The sequence below is a fragment of the Solea solea genome, chromosome 6, assembly GCF_958295425.1.
Source record: "Solea solea chromosome 6, fSolSol10.1, whole genome shotgun sequence".
In the NCBI taxonomy this organism is placed as follows: domain Eukaryota; kingdom Metazoa; phylum Chordata; class Actinopteri; order Pleuronectiformes; family Soleidae; genus Solea; species Solea solea.
This window is the reverse complement of record NC_081139.1, coordinates 8,779,500-8,793,548: the sequence shown is the minus strand read 5'-3', so window position 1 is coordinate 8,793,548 and position 14,049 is coordinate 8,779,500. Positions and strand designations below refer to the sequence as shown.

Sequence of the window (14,049 nt, the reverse complement as noted above, 5' to 3'; positions counted from 1 at the left end):
ACCAGGTCACGCTTCTGCTTAAAGCAAAGATATGGAGACTGCCATTACATGAACATGGCATCAGGTCTAGACCAGTGTCTATTAGTCAAGTCATTTATCAACAGAGGAATTCAGCTTTGTGCAGCAGTCATGTCTCCCAGATGATGATGAGCCTCTAATCTCTTTGGCAATTCTCTGACTTTTCCATGAAGTATGGCAGGAGGCTGCTCCACACACGCCTTGAGCTGCGTCAAATCAGGCCGCTAAAGTCACAAGGGAATTTATAGTTATTTATTTAAAAGCATCAAACCAGAACAAGGCTCACTGTGACACACATAGAACCACAAACAGGCTGTGGACTCACATTAATGATGAATTAAGAATGGATTTCACTGTGTTTTGTACAGACGTTAAGGTTGAATTATTCTTTTAAGATGCTTTGTACAGTATATCGTGACAGATTACTGTTAGCTCTACAGCGCCCCCTCCCCCCCTTCAGTCCACCAGAAATATGACAACCACTGTCTGGTCCTTGTTCTCAAAAAGGTTGTAATCAAATGTATTTGAATGAACAGTTTTTAAATGGGCTGTCTTGAAATTGAAAAATAAACATGTTTTATGTTCCTCTGAGGATGGATTTTGAGTTTGGTGATCTGCTTTTGTAAAACTCAAAATCTGAACATGTCTGAAAATAAATATCTGCAAAACTAATGACATCATTTTAACCGTAATTTGAATTTAGAAATGGTTAGCAGCATAACTCAAAATGAACATGAACAATGGTAACATTTTTGTTACAGCACACAACCACATGGAGGCTCTTTCTTTCTTTCTTTCTTTCTTTCTTTCCACAAAATGCATCTGCACTTGAATCCTCGCTTCTTTATGTGGATGGAGGTTCTGTGTGTATGTGTGCGTATACTTGTGTGTGCTCAGTCAGCAGTGCGCGCCGCCGCAGCAGGAGGGCTCCGCCGCCGTGTGCCGTGAACGCGCCTGTCCATGCGGTTTGATTGAAGAAGAAGAAAAAGCAGGGGACAGGAAAAGACACAGCTGATGGTGAGAATAAAAAGATATGAAGCGAACAGTGAAGCGCAGAACAGAGACCGGGTCTATCCTCTCATCTGACGCCGGCGCCGGTGCTCCGGGCTCCGGTTCTCCGCTCGGCTCCTGTGCTCTTTGTGAGCTGGTTCACACACAGACCCGGGTTGAATGAAGATTATCCACCGGAGAGAGACTCGTTAGTTTGGACACGTTATTATTTCACATTGGAGCTTTATTTTTCTATATTTTTCTTTTCTGTGGAGGCTCGTGCTGTTTTTTTCCTGCTGGATTTTATAATCTTTTGTCTGGAGAAACTGGGATCGATGCTGCGGTGAAGTCACTGACACTGACCGCATATCCGCTCTTTAATTACCGCTCATATCAGCCTCTAAATGCTTTAATCGTATTGACGACACGATGATGGTGGGATCTTTTACCCCCACATAACGACACGGTGCATTTATAAACCATTTTAATATATATTTTTATATATCATTATTATTATAATTGCCTCTGTGTCTCGCCCAGTTTCTTTTGTGTGGATTTGGGTTATTTCAGTCAGTCCCGGTCGGTCTGTCCTGGCACCATGCCAGAGTGTGTGTCGGTGTCAGAGTTCGTGCATGAGGTCCAGGAGGACTGGAGCTCGCCCACCACCTCATCCTTCACCTCCAAGATGATGAGCTGCAGGAACACCGTCTCCCTGCTGGAGGAGGTCAGTATCTCACATTTATGCTGCTGCTGGACTCAAGTCACTCATTCAGCTTCCAAAAGCCATGACTCATCATGTTTCCTGATGAATGAGACACACATACACACTGTGTCAGGTGTCTCTTCTGTCCTCCTGTCAGGGGCGGACTTCTTCTTCCTCCTGGGTGCAAAAATGAAATGCTGTGGCCTCCACAACTCTCTCAGCATGTCATCTTAATGTATCACAACTTTTGTATCACAGATTTTAGCAGAATGTTTAAAATCCCCCAGAAAATATGCAATTTTCCATTAATTGCTCTTAGGCAAATATTGGGATTCATTTCACAGAGATGCTAAATTTAAAGCAACAGTGCGTAACTTTTAATGCTTTAGTTTTAGTGTGCTTTCATACCGAGCTTGTTGTTCTGAAACCGGAGTCGTTTCTCCCTTAGATCATTTCTAAAACCGGGCTGAGATCACCCTCTCTCTCAGAGGTCGGTCTCAGTTGCCGGGTTGCGAAGTGGTTGGTTTTGCAGTGTGTACACAATTTACGAGTAGTATCCACGAACCGGTACGACCACTGGCAGACACAACTTTGGTAAACAGAGCTAAGCTAAAAATATGTTGAAAAAAATATTCTTAAATGGGCTACATAACCAAGCCGCTTAGCTGATGTCCTTGGAATACAAACTGTCCAGTGAATAGATCATTATATGTCTCCAGAACACGTCCTCTCCTTCAGAGGTGTCTGTGTATCACCATCCAGAGAACCATAAGTTGACGTTAATATCCTGCCTCTCTTTGGTCTGTGAACAGAAACAATGTGGGGTCAAGAAGTGTTTATCTTGTCAAACTGCTGAATGACTGACTGGGTTTTTTGACCACTAGAATTCACTTCTGACACTTTCTCTGTGCGTCGTACGTTTCCACGCACAGTTAACGCGAGCTACGGTTGTAGCTCTGAAACATACAGGTGATCGTTTCTTCTCTAAGAAGATAACAGCTGATTCATTGAGTTTTCTTTGGAATTTTTTTTTCCTATCAACAACAAAATATCACTTTATTTTGATAGTTCCTTGTTGACTCTTTACTAGAAATCAACAGGTATACATTGTCATGTCAACAGAGAGTCAGTTGACACTTATTTATATCCACACTGTTATCAGACAGTCCTGACACACACTGGTATCACTGCTAATACAGTTGACTGTCAACAGTTAAACAACTAATTGTTTATAATAATTCTCTCCTTTTTTGTATATGTTGTGCATTAGTCACAAAACGTGCCCAGTCAGTCTTTACTGGAGCTTCTGACTGTAAGAGTCCTTGTGTTACAGCTCTTTTACTGGCTGCCAATGACATTGTTTATTAGTGATTGATAATTAGATAAGTTGACATCACAGCTGAATGACTGGACCGCTGCCACAACATGTAGCTTTATTACTGTTGCTGTGCCCCCGTGTGTTTGGGTTGGTGTATGTTGTCAGGGGCATGTAGTGAGCTTGTACAGAGACTGCAGATGGTAACTGAAGACTCCTTAACTCCTCCTGCCATTGTAGCATGTAGAGACATAAGGACTTTCTGTAAACCAAGTGTGTCATGTGATGTAATACCATCTTGCGGAACACAAAGGAGGATGCATTTTGTTTAATTATCATCATTTTCATGTGACAGTATTTCACTCATGGTAACATATGTCCTTATAACTATTACCATTGTTATAACCAAACTGGAAACTGAGGTGGTATCATCATAATATCACCTCACTATTATAACATTATTACCATACTATTACCATACATTTACTGTGTTGTTACTGCACTTTGAAGTGTTACCATAGAAACATAGCAGTGCAACTAAACGGCTGTGGAAGAGGCTCCTGATGTAGATATACAATACTCATTTTAAGCTAAAAGAAACACAACAGTGTGATTATACACTGATGTTTATGTTGAATGTTATACACTAATCAATCATGTCCTCCTTGTCTTTGTCATGCCATGAAGCCATAAATAAGAATAATGAAACAAGTTGTAAAGGACGCACATGTAAAGACATAGTACATCCACTGACCTGTTGTTTTATTGTTGTGGCAGGTCTGTGTCTATATTATGTTTGTTTCTATTCTCTTGTGAGTAACATGTTCTATTTACATGGATAAATGTGCCTGTTTCCTAGAATGCTTCTTTTAACCAGCTGGCAGCAGATCAACCTCCCCACCACCCCTAATACACACACACACACACGCACGGAGTCACTGACCTGAAGACTTAACAGACATTCACGCTGCTCGCTCCTGCTGCCCCCCCTTTTTACTCCCAACAGAGTTGGCATATGTTACCACAGCGACAGATTAATCCCCATTAGCATTTATTGTTGTTGTTCCTGTTAATGAGAAGGACTACAGATGATTGTTAATGAGCACACACACACACCCACACACACACATACACAGTGGAGAGTTGCAAATAACTTTTCTGGGAAAACGTGTTTGCTCAAACTACCTCATTTGTAAACAAGACCATGGAGTTCAAACTATGGTCTGTAATCAGTTTCTAAATAACTTTTTTGGGTCATTTTTAAAAAAATTCTCTTTATGTGCAGATAGCCATGTGTAAATGAATTAGTGGTGAGCGAAACACACCTGCTGGACTGGATCATGTGGGTGGCTCAGTGCATTTATAACAAGCAAATCAAAGAGAATGACTGTGTGTGTGTGTGTTTAGGCTCTGGACAGTGATCGGCTGGTGTTGCAGAAGATGAAGAAAGCTGCTAAAGCCAAATACACATCAGGACAAGGTACTGTATACACACACATGCACATGCACACACGCGCACACACGGACTAACACTGTTTCTCTCCATCAGACCACGTGTCTCACCTGGAGCAGTACATCAGTTCGATGGAGAAGCTGTCGGTAAACTGTCACTCAAATGGAGAGCCAGAGGTCGGCTCTGCTTTCTATCGTTTTGCTGATTTTTCTAAAGAGCTCGTCGCTCCCATGAAGAATCTGGTAAGTGGTGGCTGCACCTGATAAGAATCCACTGTGTGGTTTATGTTCTTCAGTTATTCAGCTCTTAACCAGCGGGTGAAAACCTTTAGAGGTTTTACTCTAATATGACAATGTTAGAAATTTGCACACACAATATTGCTGTAGCACCACCATTATCAGGACAATTGACTTCCCTTTGCAGATGAGGAAGTTTGGCCTGGTAACGGACCTGTTTATTTTCCTGCATGGGAAGTTTCATTTTCTTGGAGGAATTATAAAGTACGGCAAAGCAGGAGGGCCTTTGTATCACTCAGTGCTCAAACCTTTATAAACCTGTATAATTCAATTCTAACTGGGTCCAAGCTGTGCCCTAACAATGGTAGAACAATATTGTGATGTGATTACTCCCTGGTTCATTGTATTTTTGTTTTTGTTGACAGTGGAAGTAAATGTGAAACATTAACCCTCAGTGCCACAGGTGCACCCTTGGTAAAATTGCCATGGGAATAATACACGACTCCTTATATGGACATCCTGGGGGTGTGTGTTTATAGGTCACATATTCTGGCTTTAGTAGGGAAAATTGTCACAAAATAGACGGTTTCTTTCTTTTATTTTGGTTCATAAATGAACCAAGCGAACTTTGAACTGTGACATATTTCAGATATTGGTTAAAATATAGTTGGTTTCATCAGACTGTCTATTGGTTGTGTCTATACTGCACATTTTATAGCCTCTGAATATACGGTTTAACATATTAATGGAAAAATGCAGCCTAAATGCTCTGTGATCTAAAGGTTAAAAATAAAATATATATATTTTTTAAAGATAACTTTATTTTTCACATAATGCATCTGACTGAGTATTCATTCATTCATTAGCTCCACTATTGCTGAAGTTTACTATGCGACATTACTATTATTGGTATTGTCTTGTACAATGACAATGTTCTCTTGTATTTGTGTATTGTGCAGCTGAAGAGCATGCTCTACAACATCAACTTCTTCTTGGACTCTCTGGTTAAAGGAGACCTGAGGGAGGTGAAGGGGGTGAGTGCTATGTGTCTGTATTTATTGTTTTCTCATCACCTGTTTGTATTCATAACGATCCGTAACAATGACAGACCTCAAGTCAACATGAGACATAAACCACTTTCATGTCAACATTTGCCTCCATGTGGCCTCAGGGTGGGGCCGAGTTTCATCCGACTGTTCTGTTTCAGATTGATGGTAGTTATCAGTTGTTGGATGTTTGCTTGTTGGTCAGTGGGATTCACAGTTGAAATGGGAGTGAAATTCATTCATTGTCTTTGTCTCCGTAGGATCTGAAGAAGCCTTTTGATCGAGCGTGGAGGGACTATGAGAGCAGATTGTGAGTGGTGGTGAAACACGGGTGGAGTTTGCTCACGGTGACTGTTGATGATTTGTCACAAGTGCAGATTTTCTGAATCTCATGTTCTTCATGAAGAAAGTAAAAAAAAAGTGATCGGTAAAATGTGTTTTAACACAGCAGTATTCACACTACCTTTGTATGTGTGTGTGTGTGTGTGCAGTAAGCAGGTGGAAAAGGAGAAGAGGGAGTTGGCCCGTCAGTATGGGATGGTTAGGACCGAGGTGAGCGGAGGGGAGATCGCAGAGGAGCTGGAGAAGGAGAGACGCTCCTTCCAGTTGAGCATGTGTGAGGTTAGACACCACCTCCCACTGTGACCCTCACACAAACACAGTTTGAAATGCTGTTTTCAAATGAAAACGGAGTAATATTTATGTAGCAACACACGTCCTCCTCCCAATCAATTATTTCCACCTTGGGCAACATCCTAGTTCCCTTCTTTGTTGTTTCATTGATCTTTGCTTAATCTGCAAATTAGGTGAAATAAAGTAAAACATATTGATTTTTTCTTCCGTAACCTATTTCTACTGCTCATTCTGCTCCTCCTATACTCTTTCCTCCTCCCATCTTCCTTCTGATCCACCCTCACCTGCCTTTAACCTTCCCTCCTGCTGCTTCCCAACAGCTCTAAATCCATCACTTACAAAATGTGCAGTGCCCTCCTTTCCTTATAACACTTGCTCCTGTCCTTTGTCTCCCAGTATCTGATTAAGGTGAATGAGATAAAGACAAAGAGAGGAGTTGACCTGCTGCAGAACCTCATCAAACACTACCACAGCCACAACAAGTAAGGATGTGCACACACACTCACACACACAAGTAGCAAAAAGAGGTAGTTGTATTTACTGTACATGTGGATGTGTGTGAAGTTTCCTGCAGGAGTGTGTTTCCACCACTCAGAGGCTGAAGCAGTACATGGAGGAGCTGCAAGGTGTCCTGACCACGGTACGACAACAAATACCTATTGTACAGTTTTCTGTACAAAACTTGCAGTATTTAGAAATTAATCTACACATCTATTAAAAATACTGATCACTGCTCTCTGTCCAGAGCTCCTCTCATCAGGTGGACAATCTACTCACTAGTGCACTGTTCACGCATTTTCTGTGTTTATTCTCTCACTTTTTCAAAAACACTTTCTAAGAGGAAAGGATTTTGTAGAAGATGTAAAAGATCAATACTCAACCAGGCAGAAAAGTGCTAATATGCAACTTAAGTGTTACCTGTATTTTAAAAAATAAGGAGACTCCAAACCTTGAATTACCTGGATCAGAATTAATGGGATCATTTCAGCCTGATTACTGCATTTTAACCTGGATTAGTGAAGCTGCATTTGATGAAATGTACTGTTCCGGTAACTGTTCAGGTAAACTGTTCAGGTGAACTGTTTAGTGAACTGTTCAGTAAACTGTTCAGTGAACTGTTCAGGTAAACTGTTCAGTGAACTGTTCAGTGAACTGTTCAGGGAAACTGTTCAGGGAAACTGTTCAGGGAAACTGTTCAGGTAAACTTCTTGGTGAACTGTTCAGGTGAACTGTTCAGGTGAACTGTTCAGGTAAAATGTTCAGGTAAACTTCTTGGTGAACTGTTCAGGTGAACTGTTCAGGTGAACTGTTCAGGTGAACTGTTCAGGTGAACTGTTCAGGTAAACTTCTTAGTGACCTGTCATGTGTCTGCAGGTAAAGCAGCGTCATGAGGAGGAGAAGAGACAGCTGTGTGTTCTCAGAGATCAGCTGAGACCAGTCGTCCACACTGAACAGGTCAGAGACACAGACACTGATAGTAACCAATATTATAATATACTGTTCAGTATGTAATCAAGGTGTATGTGTGTGTGTAGGACTCTCTCCCTAAGCCAGTGTACAGTATGCACCAGCTGCTGGGCGACAAACAGTATGGAACAGAGAGAACAGGACTCCTTTATAAGAAGAGTGACGGGTAAAAGCAACATCAAACAAAGAAAAACAATAAAATAATCCATGTCTGTGCAACTGAAACATGTCTTTCTGTGGTTTAGGTTGAGGAAAATGTGGCAGAAAAGGAAGTGCACAGTCCACAACTGTTACCTGACCATTGCACATGCTACTGTGAGTTCACCTGTGAAGTGTTTCAAGAAATTTCATCAACAGCCAGTCAAAGTTTTTCCAGCATTATTTATACTCCGTCCGCTCTTTTTGTCTCTTGCAGCCTAACAAACCTCCCACCAGACTAAACCTGCTCACCTGCCAAGTCAAACCCAGTGTGGAGGACAAGAAATGCTTCGATCTTATCTCTCGTAGGAGACACACACACACACACACACAAACACACGCACACATCATTATTGTTTCTCAATTTATCCTCAGCTGAGACTTTGCCACTTTGTCCTCCAGATAATCGGACCTACCACTTCTTGGCTGAAGATGATGCTGAGTGTGTGGCGTGAGTGACACACATGTAGCGTCTGCTAAAAGAGTGTGGCACTTGTATCGCATTTACTGAAATCTAAAACTGTAAAAATGTCATGTTCTGGTTGTTCAGCTGGATCTCAGTGCTCAGTAACAGTAAGCAGGAGGCTCTGAGCATGGCTCTGGATGGAAGCCGGAGAGGGGGGCGAGTGGGGGAGAGCAGTGTGGAGGATCTGACCCGGGCCATCACTGATGACGTCAGGAGGATGCCAGGAAACAACGTCTGCTGTGACTGTGGAGCTCCAGGTATCCTCTGTCAATCAATCAATCAATGCAGGTGGAGTTTTGAGGAGTTTTATCCACAGGTTATGAAAATACTAATGTACTGGGATTCTCTGTCCTCAGCACTTGTTTCTTACATGACAGATGACTTTAGACAATCTCTATCTCTTAAAATGGTCATACTCTCTACAGCCCCTTTTGGTCCACGAGCAGCTTCACTCCTCACTTCTTTAACGACTCGTCTCGGCATGGCTTGGTCATTTTCTGTTTCCATTAGCGATAGTACCTTGTACCTGGTACTTTTTTTAGTACTTGCTCTGGCGAGGTTCGAAGCGAGCTGAGGCGATACTTTGCGTGACGTCGTCAGACTGCCGTGCACTGATTGGTCAGAGTGCCGTCACAGGAAGAGGCATGAGCGCGACGTCCGACACAAGAATCAAGCCGAACAATACCGAATTGTAGATCAGTTAAAAAGACTTCAAAATCCTGAAAACTTGGGTTAATCTCCAACAATTTCCAGGTAAAATATCTAAAGTCTGGTGTATTTAGCGATAGCACTTCTGAAAGCCTGGGATTCCTCCATGTTGAGGAGGAACTGTATTGTAATGGAAACACAACCAAACCTGAGGCGAGGTGAACTAGGACGATATAGTGGAAACAAAGTGTAGTTTTCTCTCATGTCACTTGATTTTCATTTTGCTGGTAGGTTATTATGGAATTGTTGCACAATAATGTCACAGAAAATCCAGCCGACAGCAGCTTTGATCAAGTTCTGTTGAACTAGTTTTTACTTTTTGCTGAGTAAACTCTCTCCTACTCTCTGTCTGCAGATCCTGGATGGCTCTCGACCAACCTGGGTATCCTGACCTGTATCGAGTGTTCAGGTATCCACCGAGAGATGGGGGTCCATGTCTCCAGGATCAAGTCTTTAAGTCTGGACAGTCTGGGCACCTCAGACCTGTTGGTAGGTCAGACTTGTTAACTAACGTCTGTCCTGTAATGAGCTGTAGGTTTGTGTGGTAATATATAAATGTTTGTTTCTGAGAAATAGTCAGTATGTTGAACATTAAATACCCACCTGCAGATGGGAAGCACTTTTTATTCGTTGTCATCATTCGTTCTTTCTCCCAGTTGGCCAGGAATGTTGGTAACTGTGGTTTTAACGATATACTGGAGGCAAATCTTCTGAGTCCGTCACTGAAGCCGTCCCAAGACAGTCACATGTAAGCACAACACACACACGCACACATACTCACATGCCATGTCAAGTACACTCGATATTCCAGTTTTATAAATTAAACACTATATATATATATATATATATGTATTTACTTGCACTGTGCAGGGCAGAGCGGAAGGACTACATCCTGTTGAAATATCAGAACGTTCATTTTGCGAGGCGGAGCCACAGCTCTGCTGCAGCGCTGCGTGCCGGCCTGCAGGAGGCGACCAAGAACTGCAACATCTACAGTCTGATCCAGCTGTATGCTCAGAGGACAGACCTGACCCAGCCACTGCACTCACACATACAGGTAAACATGCACATGACGTGTGATTGGCTGAGGAGAGAGTGTATTTGTGGTTAAGTTTTCCTGACACACTGTGTTTCCATGTCAACAGGAGAAGGGGGAAAGTGCGCTCCATCTTGCCGTCCTTTTGGCCGACAGAACTTCACTGCACATCCTGGAATTTCTGGCTCTAAACTGGTCAGTGTTTTTCACAGATCCTGTTCTGACGAGGTTTCACTAGTCCAATGTGTACACTTGTGGAATTACCTGTGTATGTTTGTTGTTTTTTTTTTGTCCGTTTTTTATAGTGCCAATGTTGACGTTCAGACGTCATCAGGGAACACAGCGCTGCACTACAGCTGTCTGCACAACAAGGTCGACTGTGTGAAGCTGCTGCTGAGAGCCAGAGCCAACACACACATCAGTAATAGTCGCACACAGTCACAGTCATAACATTACACCGGCGAACATCTGCATTATGAAAATGAAGATTTTGTAGACACATACTAATGTGATATGTTATGTGTGTGTGTGTGTGAACAGAGAATGAGTTGGGAGAGACCGCTCTCGACGTAAGCCGCAAGTTAAAGCACAACCACTGTGAGGTGCTGGTGAGTCATAGTTCTGGTCACAGTGACGCCTAATTGACACAAAACTGTTAGTGTCATTGTAATGAAGTGTGTGTGTGTGTGTATGTGTGTGTGTGCAGCTGCAGCAGGCCCAATCCGACCAGTTTGACCATCACGTTCATGTGGAGTACGAGTGGCGGCTCCGTCACGACGATCTCTACGATAGTGATGAAGAGTATGATGACAAGGTAACCACGGCAACGGTAGCTCTACAGATTCTCTGAAACATTAATGGCAAGGTAGAAAAATGTTAAAACAAGATAAAAAGATCCTGTAATGGGTTCTGTTGTGTCATCTTTATAAGTCTTGTATGAAAACATTAGTGGAGTAATAAAGTAAAAAGTGCTAGGTTTGGTTTTTAATGTCATGGAATGGAACAAAAAAAAATATTGCATAATGATTTTTAAAATGTTAAAAAAAATGTAACGGTGTAACTCTAGCCAATAAATGAACCCCTCTCCTCCACCTTCTATTTCAGAATGGCCCAGTGAAGAAGGAGCGCACCTTGTCCTCCTCTTCATCTTCCTGCACCTCCTTCTCCTTTGCCACCCGTCCCTTCAGCTTCAGTCAGTCCATGTCCATCACTCCGCCCTCCTCTGGGGCAACAGGAGGAGCAGGTCTGCTCAGCGTGGGCAGGAGGCTCGCCATGGCCATGGACCTCCACAGTCGCACCTCTGGCTCTGTTCCAAGTCCACCTCCACCTCCTCCGTCTTCCCCTGCACCCCCGCTGCCACCCAGGGTCAAAGGTGAAAAGTGAAACTTTTTTTTCACCTTTTCAGTATTGGACGATTGCATTCACTTAATCATCACAACTCAAAATAGTGATTGTGCAGCCGTACTGACAGCCCGGGTTTATTTATAATGGTAGAATTCACATCTCAGTGTGTTTTTAGTGAGTTTTCATTGAGCTTTAATGAGCAGTTCTCATGTTCTGCTTCTGCCTTGACTCCATCAGTTGTTTATCTTAAATGTGTCTCTATACTGAGAAACACATGGGCTTTATCAGCATTGTATAAACTAAGTTGTTAATGGCTTGAATGTAGCAGACACTTTTTGTCTCATTTTGGACGACATACTAAACTATGCCTTTATTGTCTCTTTTTGGACAACATAGTAAACTATGACTTTATTGTCTCTTTTTGGACAACATAGTAAACTATGACTTTTTTGTCTCATTTTGGACGACATACTTAACTGGGACATTTTAGTGACATTTTGGATGACATACTAAACTATGACATTTTTGTCAAATTTTGGACGACATACTTAACTATAACATTTTAGTGAATCAAAAATGTCATGCGTTTAAAAACACAATCTGTTTGTAAAGCATGGGAGCGATAGGGAGAACATACAAAATACACACCAGAAGATCGCAGACATGGAATCGAACCCAGCCCTTTCTTACAAAAGCAATAATGTTGACAACCACTAAATCACCATGCCACGCTTGTCTTATAGTCAAATGTCCTAAATGACTTAAATGTGTCTGTATACTTAGAAACACATAGGCTTTATCAGCTTTGTGTAAACTAAGTTGTTAATGGATCGAATGTAGCAGACATTTGTTTATATTTAAAAGTTATGCATTCCAGCTTTGACTCTCACCAGTGACAGTCACTGTCACTTAGAGATTTATCCCTTTGTGCTCCCGTGGCACAGATCAGTGCCACAGGTTCACCCTTGGTAAACTGCCGTGGAAATAATACAACTCCATATATGGACATCTGGGGGAGTGAGTTTTTAGGTTACATATTCAGGCTTTACAAAATGCTTTTTTTTTGGTCTTCTTATGTGTTGTTGAGTCAAAGTTATGATTCATTTTATATCGCATTAAAATAGACAGTTTTTCTTTTATTTTTGTTCATAAAAATGAGCCAAGCGAACTGTGACGTATTTCCAGATTTCATAAATTCAATGCGATTTAAAAAACAATATTGACTGCTTTTTTTCTATACTGCACATTCTTATAGCCTCTGAATATACAGTACGTTTAAACACATTAATGAAAATAACTGTACTAAAATACTGTACATACACACCTATTCCAAAAATAAAAGAAACCTGATACTTGTGAACTCTACAGGATAAATCCTGATTAGTTTTCCACTGTGTCTGGTCAAAATCCACCCAAAATATCTTTAAATCTAAAGTCTCTGTGCTGTCATTCTCCAGCTCCCAATGTTCCTCCTCCTCCCCCTCCTGCTGGGGGGGAGGGGTTGGGTGGAGAGGAGGAGGAAGAAGGGGAGGTCTTCTTCCCCATGACAGGAAACAGAAAGTCAACCCCTGCTCCTCCAAATGTCATCCAACACAAGAGGAGCTGCTCCGAGTCCAGCTCACATGGTATCATCACAGAGACATGCTGCAAGTAATCTGTCCGAATTACACTGTGTAATTAACTCTGTGTGTGTGTGTGTGTGTGTGTGCGTGTGTGTGTAGATTACGGGTTGCCAACCAGCCCCAGGATCTACAGTGGTCCAGACTCCTCCTTTAAGAAGTGTATGTGAGTATCTGATCCAGGAATATCAGGAAAATGTTTTTTTTGTTTTACAGTTGACAAATATTTTATAAAAAAGAATGTTCTAAGTGACAGAGACAAGCAATAAGACCAAGAATGCAAAATGATGTATGATGTGCAGCGCTTAACAAATGTATTAGACCACCAACCAAAAAAAATTAACAGCATTTGTAATCATCAAAACAAATGTAATGGTTTTAAACACCAGTAATTAGAAGCTCTTTAACCAAAATGTTATATTTAATGCTAAAACATAATTATTATTTTATTAACCATGAATTTTCAAATGTACTGTTTTACAAAAAAAAACAGAAAAATAGCATAGCAACATTATTATTTCTTGATTAAAATTATTATTTAATATGCCTTGCAGGAGCAGGCACTGTAACTCAGATTTTGGACGAATTATGTCGTCCATAATTTGACAAAAATGTCATAGTTAAGTATGCCGTCCAAAATTTGACCTAAATGTCAAAGTTTAGCATGTCATTCAAAATTTGACCAAAAGGTCATAGTTTAGTATGTGGTCCAAAATTTGGCCAAAATGTCATAGTTTAGTATGTCGTCCAAAATCTGACAAAAAAGTCATAGTATAGTACGTCATTCAAAAAGTTGCAGACAGTAGCTACGAGTTGT

At 41.4% G+C, this 14,049-nt stretch overlaps 1 protein-coding gene across 2 annotated transcripts in view; it reads left to right on the top strand.

Moving 5' to 3' along the window:
- Positions 1-874: 874 nt before the first annotated feature.
- Positions 875-14,049, top strand: part of unm_sa1614 (un-named sa1614) — a 37,894-nt gene continuing 24,719 nt past the window's right edge. The window contains exons 1-24 of one of the 2 annotated variants that reach the window (XM_058631224.1): positions 876-1,732; positions 4,434-4,506; positions 4,576-4,721; positions 5,675-5,749; positions 6,022-6,071; positions 6,253-6,382; positions 6,791-6,876; positions 6,959-7,034; positions 7,769-7,849; positions 7,930-8,027; positions 8,107-8,176; positions 8,277-8,364; positions 8,462-8,510; positions 8,610-8,782; positions 9,589-9,722; positions 9,890-9,981; positions 10,104-10,290; positions 10,379-10,464; positions 10,575-10,690; positions 10,810-10,877; positions 10,976-11,083; positions 11,374-11,641; positions 13,071-13,238; positions 13,335-13,398. In XM_058631224.1, coding sequence (XP_058487207.1) covers positions 1,607-1,732; positions 4,434-4,506; positions 4,576-4,721; positions 5,675-5,749; positions 6,022-6,071; positions 6,253-6,382; positions 6,791-6,876; positions 6,959-7,034; positions 7,769-7,849; positions 7,930-8,027; positions 8,107-8,176; positions 8,277-8,364; positions 8,462-8,510; positions 8,610-8,782; positions 9,589-9,722; positions 9,890-9,981; positions 10,104-10,290; positions 10,379-10,464; positions 10,575-10,690; positions 10,810-10,877; positions 10,976-11,083; positions 11,374-11,641; positions 13,071-13,238; positions 13,335-13,398 — 2,612 coding nt within the window. In that variant the 5' untranslated portion in view covers positions 876-1,606. Of the gene's footprint in view, positions 1,733-4,433; positions 4,507-4,575; positions 4,722-5,674; positions 5,750-6,021; positions 6,072-6,252; positions 6,383-6,790; positions 6,877-6,958; positions 7,035-7,768; positions 7,850-7,929; positions 8,028-8,106; positions 8,177-8,276; positions 8,365-8,461; positions 8,511-8,609; positions 8,783-9,588; positions 9,723-9,889; positions 9,982-10,103; positions 10,291-10,378; positions 10,465-10,574; positions 10,691-10,809; positions 10,878-10,975; positions 11,084-11,373; positions 11,642-13,070; positions 13,239-13,334; positions 13,399-14,049 lie in introns of both variants that reach the window. The other variant, XM_058631225.1, reaches the window with a different exon arrangement.